Here is a 15,003-nt window from a genome sequence, read left to right as displayed (position 1 = left end):
TTCCCGCTTTAATGTCCCCATCCCCCTGTACATATTCTGTGGCACTATCTAAGTGACAGGAACCCCGACAGCTAAACTTAGCAGAAGAGTCTCCTTGGCAGATGCATCTTTCACCATGATTTGGAGACCCCTGCTGCTCTGTCGGTTAGGCATTCTCCCTCCTCCCCACCCTCAGCCATCTTTCATCATAGTTCTAGAACACAGTGGGAAGTAGAAGTAGAGGCTGGCTGCAGAGCCTGACCAGTCAACAGGCTCAGCCAGTTGTAGGCACCAAACCTATCTCCTAAAGAAAGAATGGTTACAACAGCTACTGGTTCACAAGAAGCAACTTTTTTTGGTTTCACCCTCGACAAGGGAGCGGTGCAATGGTTCGCTGGCTGCGAACGAAAAGGTGGGTGGGTCAAACCCAGCCAGCAGCTCCAAGAGAGAAAGACCTGGTGGTCTATAACGTTACCGCCTAGAGATCTGGGAGGATAGTTCTACTCTGTCACGTGAGTTGAAATCCACAGAAAAGCAACTAACACCACAGAAAATCCAAAATGAAAAGAGAAGAAGCCAAACTCATTGCCATTTAATGTTGATGCACAGCTGCCCTAGGAGACACATTAGAACGCCCCCCTAGGACTGCCAAGACAGCATGTAAATCCTTTTTTGGGGGTATCATTTTATTGGGGACTCATACAGTTCTTATCACAATCCATCCATCGTGTCAAGTACATTTGGACATTTTTTGCCATCATCATTCTCAAAACGTTTGCTTTCTACTTGAGCCCTTGGGATCAGCTCCTCAGTTTTTCACCTCCCTCCCTGCTCCCATTCCCCCTGTATGTACATATTGATGGCGGCCTATGGACCCGTCTTTCTCCAGGGCAGGGGTTGCCCGGTTCCAATTGCCATCCTTCAGTTATCCACAAGGCGCCCCCCACCCGAGGGATCCGCAGTCACAACAGGCAAACCCTTACCCCACTCCTCAGACCCAGTCTCTGGCGCGCGTTCCTGGTCTTACCTTCCTGTGCGCCCGCCTGGCAGCCCCAGAATAAATGCTCAAAGTGACCTTCTCTACCCTTGTGTATTTCCAGAACCATCTAGGAGACCCTGTAGTCAGAAATAACTTTATTTTTCCATACGATGTTATCATCAGGAAATGGACGGGCAGTTTTTAATGACAGAAATCATATTTTTTTTTAATGCCACGTTGGAGAAGTTGGGCTGGGCAGGTCGAGTTTGGAACACTTTCTCGTGTGTGTTCTAATGAGTGCCTGGTGGGCTCAGTAAGACGAACCCCTCGCTGCACATTGAAGTCACCTTTGTAGGGAAACTCCACCTTAGTAGTTCCACCATTTCAGCAACCGCCTGAGCCTGACATGTTTATGCCAAACTTTGCAGCAGCCTCAGTTTTCTTCCTTCGTTATTTATTTCACATTCATATAGAAGATTTTATTGTTGCAGGGATGCTCTGTTGTGGGCAGGATTATGTGAATATGTCAGATACCATATGCTGCTCGGCTTCCAGTGGAGAGTTTAAAGCACATGTTAAAACGGATGACCCGGTGCCAGTGAAATGCTGTGAAACTGAACTTATTCCAAAGAGCCAGCGATGCTGCGATGGAGTTGGATATAATCCTTTGAAATATGTTTGCTCTGACAAGATTTCACCTGGAATGATGATGAAGGTAATTGATAGGAAGCCTCTCGGAGGCTCCGATTTGACAATGGAAAGAGAAATACATTGTTCATCACTATTTTTCTAAAATAGGAATATTAAAAAAACCTCCTGTGTGCATTATTCATTTTCACATTATATCCATATTAATACCGAATGAGTTCACTGTGATTGATGTTATTGCAATGAATTCTAAAGGAATTAATAATGCTTAGCTGTTCTCAGGAAGCTTTGCCCAGTGCTCCAGATTAGTGCAGGTAAGTCCGTGGGCTGAAAGATCTCACGCACGTAGTCTGGGGTGTCTGCAAGAAGACAATTTCATGCAATAGGGTGCTGGAGATGGAGACTGAGGGAGCCAACGTCTTTAGCCATAACCCACTTCCCCTTGAGAGAGATGGCAAATCCAGTGATATCATCCAGCGGTGTGTAGATCAGATTCCAGGGCAGCAGAGCCAGACGAGCACGCGTCTTTGTCCTCCAGGAAAGGGGACAGGTCCAGACATGGGATGTACAGTGGTGATTCACCTATGGGGAGGCTTAGGAAATTGTGGGGGGAGGGGAATGCAATATAAAGATAGTGGGCTTTTTCCTTGAGCTTGTTGACGTCGCCACGTAGAACTGTGTCATGTTTGTTACCATTGGATGTGGCCCAGGATTTCAGAACAAACCACAACAAGGAAAGGATTATGGCAGTTACAAACAGAGCCCGCAAACAAAGCAGCAACCGCAGCAAAACCAACAAACCTACCATATGCTATGCTAATTTATCATCAGGAGATGGCTGGGGGAAATGAGGACGCCTTTAGAGGGATCAGACCTTTGGGCATGTGAAATACCTATGAGATTGCACTTTCTAATAATTATGTATTAAGGGGACCCGTAAGGTCGCTAAAGAGATGGCCACTTTTGGAAGAGAATAGTCGTATGAAATATCTATACCCAAATATAGGTATTTGCCTGCATTTTACTAACTTGCTCACCACTTTAATCGACCAATTGAATGAAAGGCGCCTGACCAGGATTCTGTTCCCCGAGTTTGTTTATTCATGGGCAGTCCGGACAGCAGTGGAGACAGACGCCTTTGTCTTAACACCTAGTATTGTTTGCTCTCGGAAACTGTCAGTGCTGCAAGAACATGCCTTCCAGATGACTCGTCAGGAAACACCCATGTGTACATGAAAATACAGCCGGAAAGCACGCCATGCCGCTTTCAGAAACGTCACACTTGTTCACAATCATTCATTTCTTTATGTCCCTTCCCTTAGTTAGTCCTAAGATTGGGATGGAGCATCTGATCTCGGTCTCAGTGAGATAAGAATAAGAAACAAACCTCTTACCACTGAATCTACAGAGACTCATGACAACTCCTTATGGTACAGAGTACACCTGCGCCATGGGATCGTGTCTGCCGTCTGTTAACAGCAGAACACCAGGCCTTTCTTCCAGAATGCCACCAGGGTCCACCCTGCCAACTTTTGGGTGATTCATTGAGCAGAAATACTGTGGGCCACTCCGGCACCTACTTCAGGGGTGCAGGGCTCCCGCATTTAAGGAAGGGGTTTAGGTGATATCCATGAACCTCTGAATTGGCTGCAGGAAGGCCAATGAATAATGATATTAAACATTCACATGTAAGCTGTTATGACGAGGCGGAGATTCCCTCCTGCTGCATCAAACACGGGGAGGAGGGGAACAGTGCAATCGGGCAGTTCCATTTTGTTCCCTGAAGCCAAATCTGGACTGTCTCCTTGTAGAGTCTCTACAGTTTCCTTAAGCTGTTGACTCAGGAATTGCATTCCATATCTGTGTTCTGAACTCCCAAGTTTCCCTCTTTCTTAGATTACTCTTTCGTTATGAAGGATTCTCTTCCTTAGTAAAAGTTCATGGAAGGTACATTTTCTTGGTCGTTGTCATTGGGAATTAACATGACATAGAAAAAAACACAAATATCTCAATCTCCACTTTCTATTTCTTTGCCACTCCCTGACTAACTGCAAGTCGATATCTCTTTGAGCTGTTGTTATTTTTCTTACGGCAGCAGCCAACTTCAAAGTACAAATCTATATCTATCTATATATCCTCTTCCTCTCTCTCTCTCTCTCTCTCTCTCTCTCTCTCTCTCTCTCTCTCTCTCTCTCTCTCTCTCTCTCTCTCTCTCTCAGAAACACTAGGTACCAAACATACTCATGTAGGCAGGGGACCTTCAGTAGGACTTTTTCTTATTACTTTTCAATGTGGGTCAGGCAGCCCTGCCTCCTAGCAGTCCCTGGGGACACAGGCACTGCACACACAGACTCGGGACACCATGGAAGGGAAGATGCAGGGGATAATTGCGCACTAATGGCATCTACCTCTACGCATGCAGAGTTCATCCTTTCTACCCACTGGTCCCCTGATCTATGTATCCAGGAAGCTCCTCCTAGTGTAGTAAGCTTGGGATTCTAGTGCCCCCAGGGACAAAATGACATGTTGAGCTTGGTCTCAACTTCCCAATTTCTAAGAATGCTTCAGATGTCCTAAGTGTATGCATGCCTTCATTTTGCTACTCGTCCATTATTCAAACCATTGTTTCTCTGTCGTTGGTTGGACTCCGATGCAGATGTTTAATTAACATGTTTCCATGGAGTCTTGGACTCCTACCAGGGACCCCTAGTGGTGTTCCTGGGTAAACAGTGACTTCAGCAGTTCAAACCCATCCACTGCTGTGTGGGAGAAAGCTGAAACTGTCTGTCCTTCAAAGATTTAGCACCATAGAACCCTATGTAGAGTCACTATGAGTTGGAATCTACTTGATGGGACTGGGTAGTTTGATGAAGAATTTTATAAAATAAAATTATGCAGTTCTGAGAGGAAAAAATGCTGGAATAAGTTTGACCATTTTAACTCATGATTCTGAGAACAGTTAACTTATTTTATGTAGTAAAGAGGTTGGCTGTAGATAGGTCTTCAATAGCAAAATGAAAAATAGCAAAATAAGAACTAGGTTTTACATGTGTTGTCCTCTTTATCAAAGAAGGGAGAGGAAGCAAAACCAGAGACAGATTGAGTGGAGACCACCATTACCCCTCAACAACTGATCCACTAAAAAATTCATAAAATCAAATACAGACCAAAATAACAGAAGGCAGGAAACTTGTTTGTTGACGGTTCCGAAGTAGGGATTTTGATCAGGGACAACACAAAAGCTGGGGAGACTAACCTACTAGCATCGGGAGCACTCACGTACTCAGTCTCTGCAGCCATCCGGGCCTGGGGCTGGGTAACACTCCAGACAGGAGGCCAAGAGAAGGAGCTAATCAGTGGAAAGGGGTGAGGGGAGACCCGGGTGCTGAGCGTGAATACTGCTGAAACCTACTGAAGTCCACTATGAATGTGCAATGGGACCAGGAGAAATGTAAAAAGTAGCAACATGAGGGAGTAATTCAGACTGATGACGTACCAAGAGAGAAACTGCAGCTAATGAAACTCTGAGAGCAGACCAGTGCAGGAACCGAAAAGCCAAAACCGCAGTGCTTGTATCAGTGTCTGCAATCAACCTATGCACTCCCTTTGGTACACGGGTTTCTAGAACTCCTGAATCATTGTTTCAAAGACTAAAACAGATAAAAGGAGAAATAAATGATAAGACATAAGAGAGAGAGAGAGAGAAGAATAGCAATGCTTTCTAGTGGTTTCTGGAGAAAACACCCAACCTGCCACCCTTTGGTTGATTGGGACCCAGCGTCACCGTGGGACCTGTGTGGAGGTGGGTGCCAGACAGCTGTGTCCCAGGAGCAACTGGTAGGTTTGGGCGAGTCTTTCCACTGGCAGATGCTTGTGTGACCATGGCCAATCAGAAAAAAATCCCAAAATTCAAGAAGACAACGTTTAAAGGAAAAAAAAAAGATAAATAACTGTACCAAATTCAACAAAAATATAGGAGGCCCCACAAAAATCACAAAAGAAGGCCAGTCAAAACCAAAATAAAACATAAAGTAGAGGAAATGTTTCTTAAGCATGCTAGAATAAATGATAATTTTCAGACTATGTTGCTAAATATATTTAAAGGAGTCAAACAGCCCAAAGAAAGCATATTAGTGGAAATTAGAAACTGGAGAAACAAAAATGGGACACTATGAAAATTCAAAACATTAAAATAGCTATTGTTCATTTATGAGATGTTGCATTTATAATTTGCATAATGTAATATATACAGTAACCACTAAGAAGTCACCATAAGGAAGCAGCGAGAAAAAAATATCAAAAGAGATCATCACAGGAAAGCAGTCAAACAAATACAAACTTAAAGAGAAATAAATCAGAATTTTAAAAAAAGGAGATACAAAAGCACACACAGAAGAAAAGCAAAAACCAAGTAGCAAAATGAGTGAGATAGATACTTCACTTTCATTAATAAACTTAAAAGTAAATTGTTCTTAAATGATAATGTTAAAATTATATAATTTTTGTTGTTTTGCCAACAAAAAGCACACTTTAAAATATATGAACAGGAAAAGGGGGTGACAAAAATTATTCCCTGCAACAAATAAACAAAAAAGATCAGAGTAGTCATGTATACACCAGATAAAATAGATTGCAAACAAAAATAGATTGCAAGAAATAAGGAAGGACATTACACAATAATAAAAGGGTCAATCTATCAAGAAGACATAATCTTTATAAATATGTGGAAGCATAATATATTACTGGAAAATGGAATTTAAAAGATTAAGTTTCTACATGAACTTTTGAAGGTCTTCTTATATATGCACCTAAAGCACTACACCATGTACATAAAATAGATACTGACCAACAAAAAGAGAAATAGACAACTCTGTAATGGTAGAACTAATGTAGAATGGTGGAGAACTTAAACACACCACCTTCAGTTATAAGCAAACAAAACCAAACAATTATAAAGAGAACATCTAAAAAGATCACTAAAGTCATATAGAATTTGAATAAAGCCATAAGCCGACTGGATCTAACAGATATGTGAAGGGAAGTGAAGAAGTGTAACGAAACCATAGAAAACTTTATTAAACAAAAATATCAGAATGTGACGCTGTTATTCCCAACACATCATCTGTCTATACTACTGAGGGAAGTGCTTCTGGCTTTCCAACTCTTCCACAAAGAATCCGATATTCTTCAACTTGCGTGATGTCAGAATGATAGTCTTGGTGTCCTCAAAAGACTCATCTTGTATCTCTTGCAATGTTCTTAGAGTTTAGAAAGCAAAATTTAAAAAAATCTGAATGGGTAAGATTAGAGTGGATAGGGTAAAGTTCCCCAATAACAATTTTATATGATACCACTTACTGCCTTCGAAGAATGACTGAATTCATTGTCATGGTGGGAAAAGTTATGCAATAGAAACCTCTTGGCTTTTTTCACCTATACAATTTTTCATTTTTCTAAATGTCTTCATAATAAGCCCACATGATTGTCCTGTATCCTTTGAGAATACCTACAAACCATTTCCATTTTATTACGAATCTTTGTTGGCCAGCACCTTCTTTCTTTGAATGTTTCTCCAAAATCATCCAAGACATGGCTATCTCAGGTCTTATGCTAATTTCATGCCTTTCTGTCTTTGAGACAGTCTCAATCAATACCCAGTAGCAGGCAGTTGATTGAATTTCAAATGGTGTGTCTCATGTTGCAGCTTCTGGAAACTTCCCAGCCCAGAACCCCAAAGACAAGGGGAGTGAGACTGGCTTCTGTAGCTTAGACATAGTCTGCTGTGACTCAGGACCCCATTCGAATGCATTATGGGTAAACCAAAAACAGAACTCACTGACATTGAGTCCATGCCAACTCATAGCAACCCTATAGGTCAGTGTAGAACTGCCCTTTGTGAGTTTCTGCAACTGTTGACTGGTAGTTTTGAACTGCTTGCATGGAAGCTAACAATATACACAAGTGTGGAATATGAGTCTTCTAAGGTCAAAATAGACTGACCAAATTTTGGGCCTCCTGCTTAGTCTTGGACGTAGGAAATGACAGTAACTTGCTATTCGTTACCTGTAAAATGTCACGGGTGACTTCTCAGTTCTTCTCAAGGTATTGGATAGCGTGGAACATAACAACCCATGGAGAACTTTGAGAAGAGTGAATAGCCTAGAACAATACATTATGCTCACATGGAACCTGCACCTGGATCAAGAGGCAGTTGTGCAAACAGAATACGGGAATACTGCATGGTTTGAAGTCAGGAAAGGTGTGAGACAGGGTTATAGCCTCTCACCAGACTTATTCAATCTGTATGTTGAGCCAATCATCAGTGAAGCTGTGTCATCCGGAGAAGGTGACACGTAATAGCAGCAACATCGTATTTCTTTGGGATGGAACTCTTCCGGTTGGATAGCTACCTTCTAAATTTCTTGGCATCGATGCATGATTGTTTCCATGTGGCATCAGTTTGTCAAAATTAGTATTCTCCCATTTCCTGGAGCCCTTTTCACCAACGCCTTAAATACAACTTGTGTTTCTTTTTTTTCTTAGTACCAGTGGTTCTTGATTATACACTACCTCTCACATGTTGAAGACCAGCCACTTTGTTTCTGATACACTGGCTCTGTGTATTCCTTCAACCTTCTTTTGATGCTTTGTGAATTTTACAATGTTTTAACCATAGGATCCTTCAATTTTGAAACGTGATACTTGAATTTTTTCTCAGTTCTTTCACCTCGAGAAATGCTGAGCATATCCTTCCCTTTGGTTGTGTAATTGCAGGATGTTTCACGTTTCACTTTAGTACTTTACTTTGAAACTTTCTTTTAAGGTCTTTTACTTCATGGTTTCTTCCATTTGCTTTAGCTTTTCTATTTTCTAGAGAAAGTTTACGAGAATCTTCTGACATCCATTTTGATCATTTTCTTCCTGTATTTTAAATTATATATATATATATATATATATGACATTCTAGAAATCATCCAACAAACCTTATGATCATTAGTGCTCAATGAATGTGCAGTGTGTCAAATCGGTTCTGAAGATGGCACTGAACTTAGGTGGGATATTCTCAAAGTTATATTTTGGCTCTCATGAATATTTTTTAAAGTTTTAAATTTCAACTCGAATATGAGCAAATGATGGTCGCTTCCACAACCATTCTCAGGCCATATTTTAGCTAATGACATCGAGGTTTTTTTGTCGCTTCCACAAACTGGTTTAATCAGGCTTTGTTTTGTGTGTCCCGTCTGGCAAGGTCCACATGTATTGTCACCATTTATGTTGATGAAAAAGTCATTAGTCTTGCAACGTTCTAGCATGTGAATTTTCCAGTTTTGTTTCCAACACCAAAGTCATATTTTCCAACTACCGCTCCTTCTTTTTCCCATCTTTCACATTCCAATAATCAGTAATTACCAATGTACCTTTATCTCATGTTTTATCTATTTCAGAATGAAAATATCAGTAGAATTCTTCAACTTCTCACTAATGTTACTGATTGGCGCATAAATTTGAATAATAGTTTTATTATCCTGACTTCCTTGTAGGCATTATAGATATTATCCTATCACCGACAGCATTGCACTTCAACGTGGATCTTGAAATGTTCTTTGTTATGAGGGATGTGATGCCATTCCTCTTGAATTTGTCATTCCCAGCATAGTAAACCAGATAGCCGTGAGACTCAAAATGGCCAATTTCAGCTCACCTGTGCCTAGAATATCAATCTTTATGCCTTATATTTAATTCTTAATCATTTCCAATAGTCCTAGAATCATGCTTTGTACGTTCCATGTTTCAATATCTATGAATATTTGCAGCTGTTTCTTATTTGCATTTTCCACAATCCGCAAATGAAGATCTTCAAAGGGTTTTCCATTCATGCCACTGCAGTGGCTTCTACTTTGAAGAGGCAGCGCTTCCTTCTGCGGCGTTAGTTTGACTGCTTCCTATCCTTTGAGAATCATATTCTGGCAATGTTCCCTGCCATTCACATGGTTTTCAGTGTCTCAGTTTTTGTGAATGAATTACCTCTTTTTTCTTCGTAGTCAGTTTTAGTCTGAAAGCTCTGCTAATACTTGGGTAACCTTCTGGTATCTGAGGTTCTGCTAGCATTCTTTCCAGCATCGCAGCAAAGTGCAGATTGCCACAGTACATCAAACTCACAGACAAATTGTGGGTAAAAGACCCTAGCGGCCTAAAATTGGTGGCACACGCAGACATATTTGCATGCCTATGTTCATTGCTGCTTTATTCACAGTAGCAAATAAATAGGAGCCACCAAAGTTCTCATCAGTGAATAAGAAGATAGGCAAATTGTGCTGCATACATACAAAGGAATACTATACAACCATGAAAAACAATGAGGAGTCCATGAAACATAGCATAACATGGGTAGACCTGGCGGGCATAATGCTACGTGTTATATAAAGAAAAGACTAGATAAATGTAGAGAAGGACCGATGTTTATTAATAGCTACCAGAATGAAAGGAGGAGTGAGAAAAAATGTGCCTCATATCCCAAAACATGCTACTTTTTATGATAGGAAGATTAGCACTAAATATGGATGTAGTTTTTGCAACCAAAGTAAAAAAATGTGTGTGTGCATATATTGGTGAGTATAAGCACGGGAATAAATGGATAAGCATACTTATGAACAGAGAGAAGTATCATTAGGTAAATGAAAATACACATCTGTGAGTGCAGGCACATATAATCATAGATGATATAAATATAGATACCCCACATAACTAAATATCTTCCAAGACTGATTTTTCTAGGATTGAAGGCTTAGAACCATAAACTAAACTCATAGATTTGATCAACTGGAAAAACGTAGTTCATAAAAAGCATGATCTGCAAATTAGTGGCTAGGGATCTTAAATGCTTCCCACTGACCATTTAATTAAAAAAAGAAAGAAAGAAAGAAAAGCTATAGGTCACTACACACCAGAACCAAAGCAGTAACAAGGCAGCCAAAATCCTGCAGGGGAAACAATTCTAGGTGGGCCTCAACTTCATCTGCTCTAAGACCAGAAGAATTAGAAGCATGTCAACCACCACCACTGACTGTTCTGTCTGAGCTTACAATAATTTGCTTGTCACAGATAAAATGGAAGAAAATTCTGAATAGGAAGTCAAATTCTATCTTTTTTTTTTAAAAAAGACAATTATTGGACAGTAGAGAGTAAGAGGCTTCTCTGCGTGTTTTACCTTGAGACACTCGACACCAAGTCTACCCCCTGAAATCACCAGTTAGCAAAATAGCAGAGTGGGACATAAAATGATGGCCATTACCCTTATAGTCAGTGTCCTACTTAAAGAATATCAGTAAGAGACCAAACGGCTAACAGTTACTCAGAAGGAAAGATGAGAACCTAAGGGGCAGGGTAGCTAGAGTACCAGAAAGGGAACAACCTGAGCCAACCTGAAGAGAATGTTGATACCATGTGTCAATGTAAGGTACCACGAAACAGTTTTTGTGGAAAGCCTGAGATGGAAAACTTAATTTGCTCGTAGTCTTTTACCAAAAAGTGCCATAATATGTTATTTTCAAAAAAAGAAAGAATAAGCATATGTCCTATTGACAGGTGCTGAAATTGAGGATGTTTGCAGGGTGTTTTTTATTTTCAGCGTCTAGCACCCTGATACTTGGCAATAACTGCAAAGTTAAAAGCATCATCAGAGAAATAGATCCATCAAGTGTGTATAGATACACATGATTATATTGATACTGATGCCTGATGAAATATTTAGATTTTCTAAAGCTTGCATGAAGTATACCGTATGGTCTAAAATCTGTCATGGGTGCAACTTCCCATCAATACAGGAAAGTACAGATGCTCAAATATCACATCCTGTAGTTTTCTCTAAAATACAATTAGAGGAGCATGTCAATGTAGCAATAATAAAATAGTGACTATTGTTTTTATGAGGTATCTACTAAGATTCAGGCTTTTATGGAAGGTTCATACCACACACTACAGGGTAAATTTTATTTCTATTTTCCCAATAAAGAAACTGTGGCTTTAAGAACATAAGAGACTCCTTCAAGGTCACCAAAGTAGGAGATTACAAATCCGGATCGTGAAGCCAAATCTCTGTCATTTCAAAGTAGCTTCTCTTTATAGTATACAAACTACCTTCATTTCTTTTTATGACTTTTCAGTCATTCATGAACTATGTGAAAGAAAATTTCACTGGAAAGTTGTGCTGTAAAAATCTACACAACATATGTTTAAACTCATTCTTAAAATAACCTTCTTCCTCTCTCTTCATCCCCACTCTTTGATTTAGGAGACTAGTCAATGCATGACTCTCTGCCCAGCGGCTATGGAGGCCACCGCACATTGTGGCAAGTGTGACTTCAACGTTAGCAGCCACATCTGCATTGTCATAAAAGGGCCTCACAATTCCACAGAGAAGACATCAACGGAAGAAATATGCTCCTCCGCTGAAGAACGTGTGCATACGGGGAGTGCAAACATTTATTCTTTTACAGGTAATTCAGAGTGAGCGATCTACCCTGTGCCCAGTAGATAGAGTAAAAAGGTGTAATAGAATGCAAATATGTCTCATTGCATCATTTCTCTCCTTATCCTAATATCAATTGAATCCATCATGTTTGGGGGTTAGCTAATTACAAAGTAATTAAGGTATAATTTGGACTTATTCAAAGTTAGTAGTTTAAATATTTTTTAAAGTCTAACTTAAACATGCATACATGTTACTTTTAAATTAATCTGGGGAGACTGGAGATCAGAGGAACAAATGACTTAATAGCATGGTACTGGTATAGTATGCATATGGCATACAGTAGAAATTAAATGTGAATGAACTAAATTTTCTTATATCGACACTCATATGTAGACTTTCAATAAATGCAGTGAATGTTGCTCGCACTGCAAGTGGAAAGAGGATAAAGTCAAGTTCTGTGGTGATTTAAACCCTTGCTGAAATTTATCCTCAGATTAATAGTTTGCATCTGATAATGTGGCAGTTGGGAAATTTGAGGGTCTGAACTGAAAGTATAACTTAGTGTGCTAAAGGATATATACTCAAACCATGACATCTGCCAGAGGGTCAGCTGAGGAAGACTCCATATGGTATGGGAGCTCTTTCAGGTTTCTGTGCACCACCCTCAGACTACTCCTTCCACTTGAAGTGTCCAGAATCCTCCACTTCAAGGTGCAGGTCAAGATTCAGGGGTAAGGTAACCAAGAGGAATTGCTGAACAACTGGTGGGGACTGAGCATGATAGTGGGACAGAAGGAGAGTCACAGGAAATAGAGGAAAGAGCTGGGAGGCAAAGGATATTTATAGAGGTCTGGATAAAGACATGTACATATGAAAATATATTTATATATGAGGATGGGGAAATAGATCTATGTGCATATATTCATAGGTTTAGTACTAAGATAGCAGAGGGACATTGGGCCTCCACTCAAGTACTCCCTCAATGCAAGAATACTTTCTTCTATTAAGTTGGCATTCTATGATGTTCACATTCAAGACACAACCGCTAAAGACAAAGCGGGTGAATAAGCAAATGTGGTGAAGAAAGCTAATGGTGCCCGGCTATCAAAAGATATAGCATCTGGGGTCTTAAAGGATTGAAGGTAAACAAGTGGCGATCTAACTCAGAAGCAACAAAGCCCACATGGAAGAAGCACACCAGCCTGTGCTATCACGGGGTGTTAAAGGGATCAGGTATCAGGCATCATCAGAACAAAAAAATCTTATAGTGAATGGGGTGGGGAGTTCAGAATGGAGACCCAAGGCCCATTTGTAGGCCACTGGGCATCCCCATACAGAAGGGTTTCTGGGAGGAGACAAGCCAGTCAGGGTGTGATGTAACAACAATGAAAAATACAACTTTCCTCTAGTTGCTAAATGCTTCCTCCCCCCAACCCCCCATCATGATCCCAATTCTATCTTACAAATCTGGCTAGACCAGAGGATGTACACTGGTACAGATAGGAACTGGAAACACAGGGAATCCAGGGCGGTTGATCCCTTGAGGACCAGTGGTGAGGGTGGCGATACTGGGAGTGTGGAGGGAGGGTGGGTTGGAAAGGGGGAAGCGATTTTGAGGATCTACAGGTGACCTCCTCCCTGGAGGACGGAGAACAGAAAAGTGGGTGAAGGGAGATTTCGGACAGTGCATGGTATAACAAAATAATTTATAAATTATCAAGGGTTCATGAGGGAGAGGGGAGAAGGGAGGGGTGGGGGAACATGAACTGATACCAGGGGCTTAAGTGGAGAGCAAATGTTTTGAGAATGAGGGCAATGAATGTACAAATGTGCTTTACACAATTGATGTATGTATGGATTGTGATAAGAGATGTATGAGCCCCTAATAAAACAATTTAAAAAAAAGATTTATCTCGTCAGGGTAACTTCTCAAGCCCATCTCCCTCTCTACACTACACGGCGATGGCACACCTCATTCAACATTCACGACATCTACCATATGCACTTTTCTCCACTTCGATGGAAGTATCCTAATGTGTCCTTGCTTAACTTTACGTCATTACTTGAATTTAGGACATTGCAAATAAAAATTAATAATATTGATTAGAATGAGTTGTATTAGCAAGGTCTCCAGACACAAGACAGTTTGTCCCATTTTCTATCTCTTCCCACCTCATCACATATTTAAATTATGGACCCACACTTAAAAATAATTCCATTTCCATCTCTGAAATTTCACTATTTAAATCCATCCCCCGCCAAAAAAGGAAAATATTTTGAATGGTTTTAAAAACACACTTAAAATAGCCCTCTCCATAAGTAAATGTGTGTTTACCATTCCCATATAGAATTAAAATCTCAGAATCTCTCAAGGGCCATTGTACCCTGACCTAGAGAGTCACTCTAAGTTGGAATTGACTCGATGGCAGTGACTTTTGACTTTGATTGACATAATATTGGCTTCCATTTAAATGCTATTCCCTACTGTTCTTCTGGCCAGAAAATGCTATCAGTTGAATATGAAAAATAGCAAATCTTCCATTACCATGAAAAAATTAATCACAATTAAACTGATTCAAGGACAAATTGTATCAATTTAGATGGAAAAATAAGCCTTTATTTAAAGAAACATGATTGGAGACTAGCAATACCAATACTGTCCAAAATCCATCATTCATCTACGAAAAAAAATATTTACTAACTACTTACAAGATGCCATTACCAGGTATTGCCATATGCATGTAAATCGTGTACTAGGACCTGAACTCATCAGGTAAACAAGAAACAGTCCTTTCCACCAGGAATTTGAAGCATATCTCCATGGAAGTCATTGCACACCTACACTGCAATGTGACTAATGGCAGCCATGCAAGTACTGTGATAAGGTTAAAGAAATACTTGCACACTGCTGTGAGGACACCAGGTG

General features: G+C 40.3%; 1 protein-coding gene across 1 annotated transcript in view; it reads left to right on the top strand.

The window, feature by feature from the left end:
* The window catches only part of USH2A (usherin), a 987,589-nt gene that overhangs the window by 772,922 nt on the left and 199,664 nt on the right, over positions 1-15,003 (top strand). The window contains exons 51-52 of the mRNA XM_075540576.1: positions 1,450-1,673; positions 11,898-12,102. Of these exons, the coding sequence (XP_075396691.1) occupies positions 1,450-1,673; positions 11,898-12,102 (429 nt within the window). The remainder of the gene's footprint in view (positions 1-1,449; positions 1,674-11,897; positions 12,103-15,003) is intronic.

This window comes from Tenrec ecaudatus, chromosome 1, assembly GCF_050624435.1.
Source record: "Tenrec ecaudatus isolate mTenEca1 chromosome 1, mTenEca1.hap1, whole genome shotgun sequence".
In the NCBI taxonomy this organism is placed as follows: Eukaryota; Metazoa; Chordata; class Mammalia; order Afrosoricida; family Tenrecidae; genus Tenrec; species Tenrec ecaudatus.
Note: the sequence above shows the minus strand (reverse complement) of the source record. Positions and strands in the feature narration are given on the sequence as shown.